This window comes from Macaca mulatta, chromosome 9 (assembly GCF_049350105.2).
Source record: "Macaca mulatta isolate MMU2019108-1 chromosome 9, T2T-MMU8v2.0, whole genome shotgun sequence".
Taxonomy (NCBI): Eukaryota; Metazoa; Chordata; class Mammalia; order Primates; family Cercopithecidae; genus Macaca; species Macaca mulatta.
In genome coordinates this window covers 124,589,434-124,608,924 of record NC_133414.1, presented here as the reverse complement: position 1 = coordinate 124,608,924, position 19,491 = coordinate 124,589,434, and the positions used below count along the sequence as shown (strand labels likewise).

At 39.3% G+C, this 19,491-nt stretch overlaps 1 protein-coding gene across 11 annotated transcripts in view; it reads right to left on the bottom strand.

Moving 5' to 3' along the window:
* VTI1A (vesicle transport through interaction with t-SNAREs 1A) overlaps positions 1 to 19,420 on the bottom strand; it is a 397,110-nt gene extending 377,690 nt beyond the window's left edge. For all 11 annotated transcript variants that reach the window (XR_001447311.3, XR_013398416.1, XR_001447310.3 and 8 more), the window contains exons 1-3: positions 19,168 to 19,420; positions 6,166 to 6,224; positions 2,134 to 2,244 (exon numbers count right to left, since the gene is read on the bottom strand). Coding sequence is in view for 8 of the 11 variants with exons in the window: in XM_077947502.1 (XP_077803628.1) it covers positions 2,134 to 2,244; positions 6,166 to 6,224; positions 19,168 to 19,261 (264 nt within the window). In the remaining 3 variants the exon portion in view is untranslated. The remainder of the gene's footprint in view (positions 1 to 2,133; positions 2,245 to 6,165; positions 6,225 to 19,167) is intronic.
* Between the last annotated feature and the right edge of the window lie 71 nt (positions 19,421 to 19,491).

Genomic DNA, 19,491 nt, shown 5'->3' with positions numbered 1-19,491 from the left:
AATTCATATCCTTTGTTTTTCTAGAACCCATAAGAAAAATCTTCAGAAAAGAGTTCCATTAAAAAAAAAAAGTTCCCAAAAAAGTTTGTTTCATTTTTTAAGCAAGTTAAAATAATCTTTATAAACATGTTATTTTGCTTTCATCATTTATACTGAAACTTTAACTTCAGTTAGAATTTTCTCAGTATATATCTGAGTTGTTCTTAATCCAATTTTCTCACTATATTTCATATTTTTACTGAGAAAAACTAGCCTTTCACAAAGCAGTTGGAGAAAATTTTACATAGTACAGAGCACAGACTTAGGCATATACATTTATTTTATCAATTTGGGCTCATCATGAGTTTTAATTTGTCTTTTTTTAATTAATAGGAGCACAGTCTAAAAGGTATCAGAGTTATTGATGTGATCCACCTCAACTTCTCAGGACAACAGCCACTCAAACACAAACCAAGCATGCATAACTGCAAATCACCCTATTTTCAGACTCTGGGAGGGATTTCTACCAGGTCCATTGATGTTGGTCTTACAGTGGAAAAGTATACGGTAGCCTAGAAGGTGTAACCTCCAAAAAGCAAAACACCTAAGGCAAGAACTGAGGCGGAAAGATCCTTACACATTCTTGACTTTCCTTGTGAATTTGGGCCCCAGATTCAGAAATACAGCTGATTCATCACCCAACACACGACTTTTGTTGCTCATAGGTAAGAGTCAGATCTTTCCTCCCCTGTATCTTTCTTTTTTTAAATGTGAGTCATATGAAATTTCATTAAGTTGCTGAAAACCTAATTTCCTGTGCCAGCCTATAAGAACTGTTAGTTGTTATTGTGTTAACTTCTTTGTCCTTTTATCATTGGCGGGGTTTTAAAAATATTTTTTATCTATATCTTTTTATTTTTAATTGCAGTAAAGTCACATAACATAAAATTGACCATCTTAACCATTTTTAAGTGTATGGTTCAGTGGTGTTAAATACATTCACATTGTTGAGTAACCAAACTCCAGAACTTTTTGTAAGTTTCAGTCTGGCAAAACTGAAACTCTTTGCCCATGAAACAACTCTCCATTTCTCCCTGCCCTCAAGTCCCTGGTAACTACCATTCTACTTTCTGTTTCTATGAATCTGACTACTCTAGATACCTCTTATCAGTGGAATTATGTAGTATTTGTCTTTGTGAGTGACTTATTTCACATAGCATAATGTCCTCGTGGTTCATTCAAGTTGTTGCACGTGTCAGAATTTCCTTTCTTTTTTAAGGCTGAATAATGTTCCATTGTATGAATATACCACATTTTGTTTATCCATTTATTTAACAATGGATGCTTAGGTTGCTTCCACCTCTCTACTATTGTGAAAATGCTGCTAAGAGTATGGATGTGCAAATCTCTCTCCGAGACTCTGCTTTCAATTTTTTTTTGGACATACACTCAGGAGTGGAATTACTCAGCTGTATCTTTTCTACTCCTATTAATGTCTAATTACTAACAACTTTAACATTATGTCTTTACATTTATATTCTTAAATTTGCTATAAAGCAGATAAAGTTGAAAGCCAGATATATAGGAAGACACAGCTAAATATTCTCATGGGCAATTAATATAAAGGATCACAAATAAATTATCAATTAAAAGTGGTTTCTTTTGTCTTTTGGGGGAAGGGTATAATATATCCTATTAAGAATCTAATAAAGGCTATGGAGTTTATCCCAGGAAAGAATACACATGGAAACATGCATCCAAAAATACAGATATGCTTTCAGGAGATTATGAGCCCCTGAAGTCCAGGAGCTTCAAATGTACAGGCTGCATCTTAAAGGCTCCACACCCTGAAAGGCCAGAAACTGAGTTTCAACATTTTAATAAATGCTAAGTACCAGTAAATACCATTCACACTCAAAGGGCCACATGACTTGGATCTATTTGTGAGTCATTAATCCAATATACCTTAAATTCCACCATTAGCTCTCTCTAGAACCATTTTTTAGATCCCTAACTCATAAAGAATGAAAGCTGTTACTTGTCTTCTACACGAGCCCAAAAGACTGTGCATTTAATGCTGACTGAGGCATGAGAAGGAAACAATAAAAAAAAAAAAAGAAAAGAAAATATGACAAAAGGTCGAATTTGACTCACAAAATCTGTTTCGAGTTTTCCCATTTCTTGTTTGTAGCTTCTCATTCTGTTGCTGTACATCCCTCGACTTTGGGGTGGTATCTCTCGGACTTCCAAATCCATCTGTTCAAGCTAGAAGGAGGAGAGAAAAATTTGATTTAAACCACATTGTTACTCTTATTTGAACAAATGTTTACGGCTGAAAGGATCTAATTCCAGTTCCTCATTTTTGTAGTTGAGGAACCAGGCTCAGGGTGCTGAATGATCAAATAACACTGAAACTACTTTTACTCTTAATTTTTTAGTTCAGCAACTCTGAGTACTTGCCAAGTGACACACATTGTGCTCAAGTACATGCTTTGTTAAAACATACACATTTGGCCAAGCACAGTGGCTCACGCCCGTCATCCTAACACTTTGGGAGGCCAAGGCGGGTGGATCACTTGAGGTCAGGAGTTTGAGACCAGCTTGGGCAACATGGCAAAACCCCGTCTCTGCTAAAAATACCAAATTAGCTGGGCGTGGTGGTGGGCACCTGTAATCCTAGCTGCTCAGAAGGCTGAGGCAGGAGAATAGCTTGAACCTGGGAGGCAGAGGTTGCAGTGAGCTGAGATTGCACCACTGCACTCATTCCAGCCTGGGTGAGACAGCAAGACTCCATCTCAAAAATAAAATAAAATAAAATAAAAACTAAAATAAAATAAACAAATTAACCCAAACATTCTTAATAATTTGACTTCAATATACTTGGAATAGCCCATCATTCAATCTAACCAGGTTTTGTCTTCTGACCATTAACCTCCACAACTATGGGAAGATAAAGTAAGCTATTCTTTCCCATGGGTAATCCGTGAAACAAGCCAAGCCTTATTTGGTGACCTGTATTCTGGCAGGTGTTTTCTAATTAGGAAAATCACATACCAACCAACATGTGATCTTTACCTTCATCCTAACTCCCAATACTTTATAACCACACTGATATGGCATTAAATGGATACAGTAATATGCTAAATTACATATAGCTCAGTGAAATCACAGCAAGGCGCTTTTTTTTTTTTTTTAAACAACCTGCTATCAGATAACACTTTGGATACAACACAGAAGAGTTTAATTGGCAGCAATGCAGAAATACTATAATGGTTTGGGCCTAGGCTTTGAAGCCAGACTCTTACGTTCACATCATAGGCTCTACTACTTATTAGTCATGGAATCTTGAACAGGTTTCTTAATGTCTCTGTGCCTTATTTTTCCCACTTATAAAATAGTATCTTTTTCACAGAGCAGTTGTGAAAATTAAATGAGGCAATTACTATAAGGTACTTAGAACAGTGTCTCTTACTTGACAATTGCTAGATTAAAATTAACTCTAGTAATGATGATTGCAAGTGATGAAGAACATACAGCAAGCACTATACAAGATAGCAGAAGTGGCTTACTTGTAGTTGCCATTAAAAAATAAAAACCAGGCCGGGCGCAGTGGTTCACGCCTGTAATCCCAGCACTTTGGGAGGTGATCAGGTAGATCACCTGAGGTCAGGAGTTCGGGACCAGCCTGACCAACAAGGTGAAATCCCATCTCTACTAAAAATACAAAAATCAGCTGGCTGTGGTGGCAGGTGCCTGTAGTACCAGCTACTCGAGATGCTGAGACAGGAGAATTGCTTGAACCCGGGAGGTGAAGGTTGCAGTGAGCTGAGATTGCGTCACTGCACTCCAGCCTGAGCAATGGAGCGAGACTCTATGTCAAAAAAAAAAAAGAAAAGAAAAACCAGTAACAACAACAAATTGGCCCAGGCCATGTCTGATAAAATCACATGTAGTTTACCTTTTAAAGCTTTCTAATAAGTTCCTTCCAGAACCCTATCAGTTTATCACTAATAAAACCTGTATTCAGGGTTAGCGACTAAATAACTATAGTAGCATACAGATAAACCAGACAACCACCTTTCAATTAATAGGCCTCAATTTATTATAAAGAAAAAAGATAATTTTAATTAGCCTTGATTTAAACAAGGATAGTTTAAATGATTACGTCTCAATATAAATGAGAAGCACCAATAAATAAAATCATTACTTAGCAAGACAATTATTTAAAACAACTCTCTGAAATAATCGATTATTTAGTTCTAACAAGGTAAACAGGATCATCCGGAAAAATAACTGCAAAAATACACGCATGCCAAAATCTGAGACTTAAGTATGTTTTTGTTGAAGATATTTTACATGGATACTAAAAACTAAATTAAAAGTAAGAAAGAAAAAGGAAACACACAACAGGCACTTAAAATAAAAGCAAGAATGAGGCTAATGTGCACTTGTTCCATGTTATCACAGCATTTATGTGGCCAATGCAGAGTGGGAGAAAAGATAATTGCAAGATGTTTAGTGTCCAAGAGACTAATACAAACCAGATGTTCAGGAGAAACACAATTAATCCCAATAGTCAAATCAAAAAAGTTTTTCTCCCAAGGTCCTCATCAAAAGGGCAGTATGGGCTGGGCAAAGTGGCTCACACCTGTAATCCCAAAACTTTGGGAGGCCAAGGTGGATGGATCATCTGCGGTCAGGAGTTCAAGACCAGCCTGACTAACATGGTGAAACCCCGTATCTACCAAAAATACAAAATTAGCCGGGCGTGGTGGTGCATGTCTGTAATCCCAGCACTTTGGGAGACCAAGGTGGGCAGATCACTTGAGGCCAGGAGTTCAAGACCAGCCTGGTCAACATGACAAAACCCCCTCTCTACAAACAAACAAGCAAAATTAGCCAAGTGTGGTGTTGCTCGCCTGTAATCCCAGATACTTGGAGCACTGAGGCATGAGAATCGCTTGAGCCCAGGAGGCAGAGGTTGCAGTGAGCCGAGATTGTACCACTGTATTCCAGCCTGGGAGACAGAGTGAGACTCTGTATAAAAAATAAAATAAAGAAGAAAAGCAACACACTCATATAGGGACACAATGCATAGTAACAAGTGAGTCATGCTTGTAGTAGTTGGCTTTTAAAATCCCAAATTAAGACACAATACTTTTAGTCCTTTTTTGCTCCATGTTTTACTAATTTATTTATATAAAAAAGTAGTAGATGAACCAGAGCTCTGGGTTTAGCAAACTAGGAGCAAATATTTACTCTATGACTTAACAAGATTTGGGACCTCCAATAAGTTACTTCATCTTTCTAAGTCTCAGTCTCCCTATCCATAAAATAGGAGTAGTAACAGTGTTGAGAATCACTTGGCCAAGGTTCTCTCATGCTCTCCTACATGTCTTGCCTGGTATGCCAAGAATACAAGGTCCTGAGCACTCTGTCTGAGCCATTTTTCAGGATTGTGTTTGCAGGGAGCTCAGGGAGAGGAAATAATGTGTCCCCCTGGGACAAACAACAGCCTTGCTTATAGGCTGCTAGAAAGTGGCACATTTTCTAGGCTCTCATTCCATTCCTCTAAGGCATTCTAATGCTGTTGTAAGCCTGCCTGCAACATCTAGGCCTGCCTGCATCACCACTGTGGGAATTCAAACTCAGGAACTGATGCAACCAGCCTGAAACACTGGCAACTGCTTTTGTTGTGGATAATGAAAATCTTTTGTATCTGACCTAGGAATCTCATGTCTTCTCTAGTCATCTATGAAACTGTAGCAAGCTCATTTGAGAGCTTGCAAATAGGAGAAAATATCAGACCCTTTATCATTTTTGACAAGTAATATTGTCTCACATGGTTATTGAGAAAATTAAATATTATAAAGCAAGTAGTATTTTTAATCCAGTGTCTGGTATCCAGTATGCTTTTATCCAGCATTAGCTATTTACAGCTGTTATGAAACGTATTATGATGGAATAAAAATTAGAGACAGATATTTAATGAATCACCTATACTAAGAAGAATAAAATCCCAAGAAGCTATTAAAATATCTTCAATTTAAAAACTGACAAATTCTGAATTATAAAATGCCAATCAGCAATGCTTCACATTTCCACAATGTATAAAACAGGCTAGAGGAAGGCATTAGCTGAAATGGCTCTGGCTGTGTGTTAAAATACATTACTGTCTGTACATACCAGTTCTTTTGCTTCTTCAAGCTGTTTCTCCACATTTGCAACCATCTGTTTCTTTTCATCTGAAATAAACAATAATACCAAGAAATTGCTAAAGATATGAATACATTTAATATTTTAAAACTTCAATGTTTATATGCCTTTCTCTTTTCTGGCCAATCAGATTACAGAACATAAGGCAAAAGAGCATATCATTCTTTGGTGGGTTCGAAACCACTTCAAGCCACTGATTCTAGGCTATCTAGAAATATATAATCCGATAGAGTACCTAATTATTAAGAGATACCATTTTTAAGAGAGACACATTTTTAAGAGAGACTAAAAATTATGTTACCCTTTAGGAGAGACTACGTTAACAAGAGCAGATTTGTGCTGGCCTGAGGAATCTGTGAAGTCACAACTTTAATAAATTGGGAATAACTGATTTGTTAATACAATTTAAAAGTCATATACAAAAACATTGCCTAAAACTGGGCAAAAACAATCCTTTAAAAATTGTACTTTCAGTAGCATGGAGAATCATGATTCTCCATGGAATAAATATTTGAAGTTAGGACTACTGATTCCAAACTGAAAGCTACTATCTCACTCAGTGGTTATGGGATCCTGGGCAAGAAATTTTTCTCTCTTTTTTTTGAGACTCAGTCTGTACTCTCTAAAATGGAAAAAATATATATCTATCTACTAGATTACTTTTAGCTCCAATAAGCTTGATGCAAGTGACATCACTTTAATATTATAAAGTGCTAAGTCTCTGTATGTGGTTTATTTTTCTAATACAATCAAGTTATAACCCAACTGTAATTCCCTTCTCTAGGAGAGAGATGTCCTGGCAGACAATTTCAGAAAGCTTTCCCATACCCTCATTCCAACCAGTCAGCCTATTTGTTCACATACCCTAGTTAAGTTTCATGCAAACCAAATGTATCGAACATCTCTAGTTTTTGTCTGCCTGCATCCTTCTCTTCTCAGGCAACAGCCCCTACTCTCTTCAAAGGCCCCCTTCCTCACCAAGCGGGACAATGAAAATGCTATCTCCATAAAGACTCTGCTTCTTCAGTCACAGTGAGTGACTTGGCAAATGAAAGGCATTTAATCCTAGCTGGGCTAATCTTAGTAACTCAATCCTTTGGCCACATCCATCTGGGGGTTGGGTGGTGGGATAGGCATATATGAACCAGGGAGAAGAATCAAAGTTCTAGAGCAAGGGGAAAGTCTTTTCCTCTCTCCTGGTAATGAGAAAATGAGCCTAGAAGCTGCTGGTATCCATTGGTCTAGCTCCAAGAAGAAAGCAAGCAAGCAGTGGCTGAAAATAAATCCTGCATTTAAAATGAAACACAACTGAGAGACAAAGAGAGAGAGAGAGAGTTCCTGGCTTGAAATAACTGAAATGGCTTGACTTTATAAAAGCTTGACTTTACCATAGTTTGGTTGCTTGAGCCAAGAACTTTGTTGTTCTTTGTTTAAAACTGGGTTTATGTCACACAGGAGCCTAATGAGATTGACTAACACAACAGACTAGAAAAGTCATGAAGCTTGAAATGGGCACAACACCTACCAGCTGACCAGCCTTCAGAAGGACAACCAATCCTAAGTGGGAAAGCTTTAGTAGAAATTATTATTTCACTGGCCAGGTGCAGTGGCTCACACCTGTAATCTCAGCACTTTGGGAGGCTGAGGCGGGTGGATCACGAGGTCAGAAGTTTGAGACCAGACTGGCCAACATAGTGAAATCCCGTCTCTACTAAAAATACAAAAAATTAGCTGGGTGTAGTGGCGGGCACCTGTAATCCCAACTACTTGGGAGGCTGAGACAGGAAAACTGCTTGAACCCAGGAGGTGGAGGTTGCAGTGAGCCGAGATTGCGCCACTGGACTCCAGTCCGGGAGACAGTACGGGACTGTATCTCAAAAAAAAAAAAATTATTTCACTAAGACAATGATTAGATTATTAGTAGATTCTGCTAATCCTAACCCTTTCCCTTTGTTATCCCCAAACTATAGAGGGGAAACAGCTGTCACATAAGGTGTTTCATGTGTACTCACAATATTTCTCCCTAAGAAAAATATGCGTTTGGGATTAGAATTCCACTTAATTTTCCCTCCTCGAAAAGTTAAATCTACACATGGCCAGATTAAATATTTAATAGATGATCCCAAATTTATTTGCTTCTGGGACATTTCAATCCTTTCAGTATCTTCACACAGTTACAGTTAGAATAGCACTATATTTTTGTAATAGAGAAAAATATAAAAAAAGACAGGCCTATCTTGGATCAAAAGTGAGATGGTGTATTTACACATCAGGAGGAACATCCTATTCTCTTTAATGTATTCAGTTGATAGGAAAGTCCATGCCATGGACCTCCAGGACTAATAAGCATCAGTTTTTCTCATTAGCAAAACAAAACAAAGAAAGAAGCCTCCCTTGACCTGTATTCCCCTTTGCTAATATTCCTCTCCTTTCATCACCAGCCAATTTTCTTGAAAGCAAGGGTACAGACTCTGTTTCCCTTCCTCATCTTCCCCTCCACTTCCTGTAAACTAACTACTGCCCCCACCATTCCACTGAAATTACTCTTACTACATTAATAACCCTTCCTTTGCCCAAACTAATACACATTCTTAGGCCCTGTTTTTATTTCATCTTGTGGCTTCTTACACTTTGCTCCTCCCGTCCTATAACTTTCTCCTCTACTGGCTCCCATGGCACCCTGATCTGGTAATTCTCCCGAACGCTCACTCCTGTCTCACGGTCCTCTGCTAGGCACTGTATTTTTCAGGCCATCTTTTCACCACTGATGTTTCTTGGAGTTCAGTCCTTGCCTTTCTTATGACCATCATCTATGTCTCTGGGCAATTTCATCCATTTTAAAACTATCATATTATGTATTTATGATCCTAAATCTTTATCTCTAACACTGATATATTTCCAGGCCTTCAATCCTTTAATCTCCAATGCTTATGCCCATCTCCACCAGGCGCACCTGGCAAACCTCTATGCAAAACTCTCTTCAGAAATCATCACTTCTTTGAAGGCAACCCAACATAAGAGTTAATCACTCTCTTGTACATAAAATACGTATAACTCTTATGTCATCCTAATGATTTATCCCTCACATGAACAACCTTTCAGCTTAGCAGGGCTCTGGGAAGACAAGAGCCATGCCTTAATCATCTTTATAGCCCTACACTATAATGAACTTGGCATATACAATCAGTTTTCAAAAAATGAAGGTAAGTTAAATAAATAATGCAGAACAGAGCAAGAATTTGCAAAAGAAGCTATGCTACTAACCGCCTTGGTTTCCCTGCCCCCTCTCCCATTTAATCTTCCTAAAATTTCGCTTTGATGGATCAGTTGAGCTTAGCAGTTAAGATCCTCGACATTCCAGAGCCAAGCATCCTTTCCAACTTTATTTCCAACTACAAGCTTTCTCGTATGCAGTCTACAGACAGACTGTTCATTGCCACCCAAACAAATCTTGTTTTTTCTTCTCTAAATCTTTGTTAAGCTACCATTTAGGGTTCTTTGGCTGAATGCGACAGAAGTGATTCTGGCTAAACTAAGCCAAAAAAGAGAATTTGTTAGAATAATGTGGGGTGGCTCACAGAATCAATGGACAAAAATGAGCCACCCAGTTTGGGAAAGACAGTATCAGGAGTAGCTCAGGGTACCAAGGGAACAGGAACATACAATCCCTGCTAAAGAAAAGTCTTGAGCAGCTCTATTCTCTTTCCTTGGTTCATCCTGATCAAATTCCTGGCAAAAAGTCTATGAATGTCCTTGCTTGGGTAATATGTTCATCTCTTGACCTACAGAGGGCAGGGCAGTCTGTCAGTTCTATTAAGACTGGAATAATGGGGTTTAAGTAGTTCCTCAATAGGAAATTGAGTAGATAGAATGAAAGCTGCTGGGTGTAACAGATGCCCACTGCATCCATGTATGGCAACGTCTTATAATACAGTCTTTCCTGTTTCCGTCTGTCCAAACCCCACCTATCCTTCTGGGCAAGCTCCTGAGACATAACCTCATCTCCTTTGAATTCCTAGAGTTCTTTGCTTGGCTCTAGGGGGTCTAACGGTCATTAAAAATAAGGTTCTGCAGTTTCCTCTTTATTTATTTATTTATTTTTTTGAGATGGACTCTCGCTTTGTCGCCCAGCCTGGAGTGCAGTGGTGCAATCTTGGCTCACTGCAACCTCCGCCTCCCAGGTTCAAGTGGTTCTCCTGCTGCAGCCTCCCGAGTAGCTAGGACTACAGGCATGCACCACTACACACAGTTGATTTTTGTATTATTAGTAGAACGAGGTTTCACCATGTTGGTCAGGCTCGTCTTAAACTCCTGACCTCCAGTGATCCACCTGCCTCGGCCTCCCAAAGTGCTGGGATTACAGGTGTGAGCCACCGCGCCCGGCCTGCAGTTTCCTCTTCAGGCTCATCTCTGGCTCCTTGAAGGCAGAGACTACTCTTGACAAATCGTGTCCAATCTCTGTATTTAGCATAGAGAGCTATACACGGTAGGGGCCATTAAGTGCTTACAGAATGAATAATTCAGTCTTAGCAGCCGCAACATACTTATTAGTCACAGAGAAACTGAGGGGAAAAGACTGGGGCAAATCTTCCCATATGAATGACAAATTTTCCTTTACAAAAAAAATAATTAAATTAGGATAGAGGTGGAATTAACACAACTAGATCTTTTTTTTTTTTTTTTTTTTTTTAATAAAATTCATTTCGTGATGGTGCTGTCAGAAACAATGATGGAACTGAGACATTCTTTGATTGGTCCTTATAGTGTTCCTCATGTTTTTAAGAAAATAAATCTTAAACGTGATGATTTAGGGGTAAAGTATGAAGAAAGAAGGAAGGGAGGGAGGGAGGGAGGGAGGGAGGGAGGGAGGGAGGAAGGAAGGAAGGAAGGAAGGAAGGAAGGAAGGAAACAAAGGAAGGAGAGAAGGAGGGAGGGAGAAAAAGAAGGAAGGAAGGAGGGAGGGAGGGAGGGAAAGAACGAAGGAAGGAAGGAAGGAAGGAAGGAAGGAAGGAAGGAAGGAAGGAAGGAAGGGAGGAAGGGAGGAAGGGAGGAAGGGAGGAAGGGAGGAAGGGAGGAAGGGAGGAAGGGAGGAAGGGAGGAAGGGAGGAAGGGAAGAAGGGGGAAGGAGGGAAGGAGGGAAGGAAGGAGGGGAGGGGAGGGGAAGGGACTGAACTAGATGACCTTGGCAATACCTACCAACACTAAGTTTTGGTAACCTGGCAACATTTACATGTGATTCCCAAAAGAGATTCATTCTGCCCACCACAAATGACATCTCCTTTCAAATAACATGTTCCTAGGATTCAGACCTTTGTAACTAAGGGCTATCATTAATGTACATGGTGCTCTGTGTTTAATATTATTAGAGTCAATCCTTAAAACAACCTTTTTGAGGTACTATTACTATTCCTTTCTCAAGCCATTAAATAAGATCAGAGATGTTAAATTATTCCTGAAAGTTCAACAACTAATAAACAGCAGAGTTGGAACTCTAATGGGGTGGGTCTGTTGTCCTGAACTGAGCTCTTAACTGCTATATGTATTATATAAAATGTACTATTTAATATATAAACAAAGTCTCCCACTGTTTTTCTTTTCTTTCTTTTTTTTTTTTTTTTTTTTTTTGCCTATAAGCTTGATAAGTGCCGATGTACATACACATAAGTCTTAGCATAGTATGTACAATCTTTTCTTTCCTACTCAATATATTTTTAATTAGTTCTTTTTTTTTCTTTTAGAGACAGGGTCTTGCTCTGTCACCCAGGCTGGAGTACAGTAGCATGATCACGGCTCACTGTAACCTTAAACTCCTGGGTTCAAGGGGTCCTCCCATCTCAGCCTCCTGAGTAGCTGGGATGACAGGTGCATGCCACTATGCCCAGCTAGTTTTAAATTCAATTTTATTTTGCAGAGATGGGTTTCACTATGTTGCCCAGGCTGATCTTGAGCTCCTGGGCTCAAGTGATCCTCTCACCTTGGCCTCTCATTTCCTAGTCAATATTAACAGAAGTGCTTAGTGACCATATATACACAAGTCTTTGCATAGTATAATTATTTCTTGATATTTACAGAAGTGCTTAATCAGCACAGAACAACCTCATTAAAGTGAAAGTGTTAAGGCTCACTTGAATTCAGTTACTTGTACCTGTCTTTGTGCAATGTAGATATGTTAAAATAAAACTAGCAGCAGCAATTATGTATGTACTGAGAAATGTGGAGTCAAACCACTAAGAGAGGAACAGATAATTTTTAAATGGGTATATTACTGATGCTACCCTGTGTAACATGGTATAGAATGGTCAGTTTTGAAATAAAGCAATTCTAGAATGATCCATCTGATAATGGATTAACGTTGCAGATACTAGCATGAACTTGTGTTTAACATACTATATATACAAATGATTACATATGCAAATGCTTGTAGATATGTTCATATACATGGCTTAGTAAATACATGTGTATTTCCTTGCTCTGTCAGCTGAGAGGTACCAGAAGCAACAACACCCCAGGAGTAATGCGCACACCTAGTGTCCAGATCTTGGTTTCTAATACCCTTCTTTAATTAAAGGAAACAGGATTCCTCAGAGAAAGGGCTGATTCCAGCACTGAAACAGGAAATAGAGAAAATGATCCTGGAGTATCTTATACTATCAGAAAATAATAAAGTCTTTAAAAAAAAGGAAAGAAAAAAGCCAAAATGATAGGGGTGATAAATGATAAAGGACACAGAAGCCAAATGAAAAAAAGGCTCCCAATGGTCAAAGCTAAAACAATTTGAGCAACACGAAAATAAAGTAGTATTGGAATATAACACAAAGGATAAAATAGATATCTATGAGCCCATACTGATGTAAATGACTGAATAAGTAAATAAATGAATAGATAAATCTCTCTTACATAAAAAGAATTACAAATAATTTATGTAATTACTTGGCTTCAAGGAGGTAGAGCATAACTCTCCACTCCTTAAGTATAGGCTATGCATATATGATTTTCTTCCAAATAGTATGGAAAAGGGAGGGAAAGATTAACTTTAAGTGGAAAAACCTGGCAAACACTACCTCAGCCAGGTGATAAAGGTTAACGTCAGTAGTGGTAAGTCATGTTGACAGCATGTATCTTGATACGTGGTGAAAATGATGCTTTACCTCTGTGGTCCTCCTCCCCCAAACCCAGAACTCCAATCTAATCATGAGAAAAACATTGAGCAAATCCCAGTTGAGGGATCCTTCTAGGAAATATCTGACCAGTACTCCTCTGAACTGTAAAGTCATCAGAAACAAGGACAGTTTGGGAAACTGTCATAGCCATGAGGGGCCTAAAAAGCCATGAGCACTAAATGTTTCATGGTATCCCGGATTGGATCCTGGAATAGTCAAAGGACATTAGGTAAAAAGCAACAAACAAAACAAAACAAAATCTGAATCAAGCATGACCTTTAGTTAATAATAATGCATCAATATGGGCTCACTAGCTGTAACAAACATACCATATTAACATGATGTTAATCGCAGAAAAAACTGGGCGTGGAGTATATGGGATTCTCTGTACTATCTTTGTGATTTTTATGCAAATTTCAGACTGTTCTAAAATAAAAAATTTATTTAAAAAAAAAAAACCGAAGCCATTACTTAGGTTGACTAAATTGACCAAATATACATATAGACAACATACAGATAAATATATAGATCTATAGATGCATACACACACACTTGTTTATATGAATGTATATTATTCAAAGATGAATACAACTCCGTAAATGCTTAATTTTTTATTTTATTTTATTTTTTTTTTTGAGACAGTCTCACTGTGTCACCAGGCTGGAGTGCAGTGGCGCAATCTTGGCTCACTGCAACCTCTGACTCCCTGGTTCAAGTAATTTTCCTGCCTCAGCCTCCTGAGTAGCTGGGATTACAGGCACGCGCCACCACGCCCAGCTAATTTTTGTATTTCTAGTAGAGACAGGTTTCTCCATGTTGGCCAGGATGGTCTCGATCTCCTGAGCTCATGATCTGCCTGCCTTGGCCTCCCAAAGTGCTGAGATTACAGGTGTGAGCCACCATGCCCAGCCCTAAATGCTTAAATTTTTTGAGACATAACTGGGCCATCAGTAACCACTAAAGACTATCTTCCCTGTACGCTCAATTGAAAAAGTTGGACCTTGCCCAGTAGCTCACAAAGCTGATTTTGAGGTAGCCTGAATCCTAACAAGGAAGAAACTATTGTAGCAGTGAATTCCCGAATTAGGACTGGAACCATCCCTTCAACTGTAACCCTCTAGAGCAACAGAAATATAAGGCAAGTCACACATGTGATTTTAAATGTCCTTGTAGCAGCATTTTGTAAAGTTTTTCAAAATAAAAAACTTCAAAGTTAAGAGAAACAAGTAAAAGTAAAAAACGTTAAAGTTAAGAGAAACAAGTGAAACAAGTGAAATTAATAATTTTTTAGTTTTAATACTATGTAACCGCATATATCTAAAATGTTATCATTTCACAATGTAGCAACAGCCACATTTCAGGTGCTCAATAGCTACATGTAGATATTACAGCTCTAGAGCCAAATATATTTTAAGCAAACCACAGTATATCATGAACAAAAGCCAACTTTTCTGAATTATTTCACTGCAACCACCTTGTAAAGTCAAGAGAGAATCACAGAAGTGTGTTTATGCCTTCATCCACATGTGGCTAAGTCTAGATCGTCTAGACAATCCTCCAGGGCTTGGCACAACTAATCCACTAGACTCAGGTATTTCCTTCCGGAAAGGACACCTGCCTTGTCCGACTCCATTTTCACTTCTCTCCTCTGACTGCCCCCGCTGGGATCCTGAGTTCAAAGCCCACTTCCAAATTCATATCTAAAATGCCCTAATCACTTATCTCCTTTCAAATGTGTTCATCAAGAGAAACTGACCTAATTCTAGTCTAGGGACAGAAAGGAAGCAAGAATTGAAGTGTAAGATTTAAGACTTCAATTAACATGACAAAGTCTGAAGATCGGGGTCCTGGCTAATCTTAGCAGCTGCTGTCTTCGGCAGCAGCAGTAATATCATTAATGGCTAGTATATCATGCATTTTCTGTGTAAGAACTGTGTTAGTGTGTTACATGCTTTATTTCGCTGATTTTTACATTACAAGGTTGAAATTATTACTGTGTCATCCCCATTCTACAGATGGAGGAGACAGGCCTAGAGAGGCCAAGCAATTGTCCATGACCGCACATCCAGTAAGTGGCAGAACTAGGGTTCTAAACAGATCTGATGTCGTGTCTGAGTCTGAATCATTTTGCTGTAATACTTTCTTGGTACAATTCTGAGGACAGCCATAAAGTGACAGGATTCACAACAGATCATTCTCTCTCTGTGAATGGTAAAGTAGGCAACAAATTGCAAAAAGATTACCTTAAGATTCTTCAGGAAGCCTACTTCATGTAACAGAATCTTTGCACCAGAGGAAAACATTCCCCACTTAAGAATTCACTCCATCACTAGAGGAAAAGGAACTTCACAATAAAGTACTAACTGTATAGTTTCTGCTCATCCCTTTTCCTTACTTTCCCACAGAACCGTAATAATTAAAAAAAAATTTTTCAAATATACTGCCATAAGGGTATTAAGAAAGAACTCACCCATCTCAGTTCAATTGCTAAAATTAGTTAAGATTCAAACACTTTAAGAGCAAAATCTCTTTATTGTTTAAAAAATATCACTGAGTAATCGATTTCTTTCTTAAAAGTTTTAAATGTTCACTCTTCTGTTCTTTTTGGAAGCAGCACTTTAATACATTGTAACATGCACAGCACAAAGTTCATTTCAATAGATCTACCCACTCTACTTGAATTTAAGTAAGTTATTATGTTGGGGGAATGAACTGCTTTGGCTGGAAAGTTTGCTCCAATCTTTATCCTTCTTAACTCAAGTAAATTATAGTTCACCTCCTCTGGGTCACTTTTAGCTGAACACTGCACTTGCTAATGATGCCCAGAGAGAGATTATACTTACTTGTCATCAAACTATTTTTGCCATGGTTATATATATTAATGTCTGTTAATCTACATACATACATCTGAAATTCATAACTACATGGATATATTTTTCTTCTTTTTCTATTTATCAATTGAATACATTATAAAAGGGGCAAGCACAAGTCATTATTAAGAAGGCAACCACTGTATTTTTAAGAATTATGATTAGGCCAGGTGCGGTGGCTCACGCCTGTAATCCTAGCACTTTGGGAGGCCGAAGTGGGCAGACTGCGTGAGCCCAGGAGTTTGAGGCCAGCCTGGGCAACATGGCAAAACCCCATCTCTACAAAAAATATAAATAAATAAATCCAAAAAATATCAGCCAGGCACAGTGACTTGTGCCCGTAGTCCCAGTTACTTGGGAGGCTGAGGTGGGAGTAGCCTTGAGCCAGGAGGGAGAGGTTGCAATGAGCTGAGATTGCACCATTACACTCCAGCCTGGGCGACAGAGCAAGACCCTGTCTCATAAAGAAAAAAAAAATAAAAGAATTATGATTATTCAATAATACAAGTCAGTAAGCATTTTTCCAGAGCCAGCAATGCAGTCTCCTTTCAATTGTAACGTAGCTCCTGTGTTTGGGCCTTACATAATACTACAGCTAAGGAGAGGCACAGTTTTTTTTTAATTTATTTATTTGTTGAGATGGAGTTTCGCTCTTGTCACTCAGGCTGGAGTGCAATGATGCAATCTCGGCTCATCGCAACCTCTGCCTCCCGGGTTCAAGCGATCCTCCTGCTTCAGCCTCCTGAGCAGCTGGAATTACAGGCACGCGCCAACACACCGGGCTAGTTTTGTATTTTTAGTAGAGACAGGGTTTCTCCATGTTGGTCAGGCTGGTCTCGAACTCCCGACCTCAAGTGATCTGCCCGCCTCGGCCTCCCAAAGTTTTGGGATTATAGGCATGAGCCACCCGCGCCCCACCCACAGTTTTATTTTTAAGGTACTGAATTCAAACAGTTTCCTTCTATGTGTTAAGAATTGTTACATTAAAATATAAAGGTAAGAAAAAAATTGTGACACGATCTGTTTTCTTGGAAATAGTTTTTACAACTTTGCATGCGAGGATGATTTTGTTACCTTGTAAAACAGCTTCCCAATACAAAAGCTAATAACCCAAAGAAATGTTTCTACTGCTAAAACAATTACAATTAAAAATGAGTAAAACTCTAACTGGAACCACAAGTCCTGATACTCTGAGGCTCTGGGACTCAATTCAAAGGAAGTGGTCTCCAACAATAACAAAAATCAAGATGATCTCTGGCAGTGGAGAAAAGCAGAACTGAAGAGAAGAGGCGAGGTGATGTATCATGAAGAGGTGAGGCCATCAGCCACTTTCGACACAAAAATCTCTGAGGCAGCAGAGCTTGGTGGTATATACTACCTTGGTTCTCTCCTCTTGTTCCCTTACTTGGACTCATAAACCTCTTTAAGACATCATCCATCTCCTCCAGAACTAACTGGGGACTTCAGGAGATGAGTGGGTTGTAAGTTCAGAGATCCTGGCTTCAAGCAAATATCCGTATTAACAGAAAATAGGTGAGGGGAAGAAAAACAAAGAAATAAGGGGAAAAAATTACTTATAAACATGTAAGTTTTGGGGGAAGTAGGGAAAGGGAAAGAGGAATGACAACTTAGGTCCGGGAGAAATTACTGCTAGTACCAGGACAACTGGGCAAGTGAAGTGCCCACCAATCCGAAGATTAATGAGCGCATCCCCCTTTCTACACTTTACATCCTGGAGCTAGGGTAAGGACAAGCCTAGCAGCCAGATGATGGTTCAGTTTCCCTAACAAAACTAAACAAAAATGTAAAATCCTTTTCTGTGATTAACTACTCAAATCTGTAGAGAAAGATAATCCCCGAAACAACATTTTCCAAACCAAAGTTACAAAAGATCATATTTATATTCACCTGCTCATTCACTTATTTTTCTGAGCCCCTAATAAGTAAGCACCAAGCAAATCAGACCCAGCTCCCACCTTCACAAAGGTGACAGTCTAGCATAGAAAATCAGATGTGCTAAAACACAAAAGCAAACCCCAAAACAAAAACACTTCCAGATGGGAGATGTGAAATTTTTTAAGTGTGAAAAACTATCTTGTACCAACTTTGACATAAAACTGCGTTATATAATAAATCCCCAAGAAGGATGAGAAACAAGAAATGGGGATGGGGAGATATGAAAAATACTAATGCTAATACAGCAACTAACAACACCAAAGGGGCTTTAAATATGTTTTTTAAATTTAATCTACCTAACAACCCCATGACAGAAGTACAATTTCCCCCCATTTACTAAGAAGAAAAGTTGAAAGAGACTAAGCAGTCTGCTTAAGAGGCACAACTTTTATTTTATTATTTTATTTTATTTATTTATTTGAGACGGAGTTTCACTCTTGTTGCCCAGGCTGGAGTGCAATGGCGAGATCTCGGCTCACTGCAACCTCTGCCTCCCCAGTTAAGAGGCACAACTTTTAAGTGACAGAGGTGGGATTTGAATCTAGGCACCCTGATTCCTACCTCTATTTTGCCACATATAATTATAACAATATTATTACTAACACAACAACGCCGCTGTAGATTGTAGATCCATCAACTACGTACTTTCATTCATTTTCTTTTAATACTCACATCTCTAATTAACAAACGAAAACATTAAGACTCTTAAGACGTTAAGAAACGTTTCCAGGTTATACAAGTTCCAAGGGAGTGAAGTCGGGATTCGAACTCAGATGGCTCAGATTCCGAAGGCTCTTTTCACTGCACCCCACACCCGAACTTGACTCTTTACCCTCAACCAAGGCAAGCCCTACCCCTCCGGGAAACAGCCAGCACCACCCACTCCAGCCTCGCGCCTCACAGACACACTTGTTCGGGCGGCGTTCCACCGCCCGCACCCTCCCCGCGCTCCCCAGCACCCTCGCCCAGTCGGGCAGAGCTCTCACCAGGCGGGAGTCGTGGGACCCTCGCAATCTTGCTAGTGATCTCTGCAGTGAGCACCGCGAAGTCCTGCTCGTAACCTTCGAAGTCGGACGACATGACGGCTCCGGAACGAGTGGCCCAGGCCAAAGCCTAGGTCAGGGAAACGGCCTCGAGGGGCAGCGAGGGGCGCCGCGGCTTAGGAACCCCGGGAGGTGCCCCCGAGAGCAGAACGGAGAACCGGGAACAGCTCTCAACCCAGTCGCTTCCTGGTTGTTCGTCGCGATCTCGGTTCTCCGGAAATTGGGTTGCGTGCGTGCTTTATTTTCCGCTCCGTCTTTAAGATAATT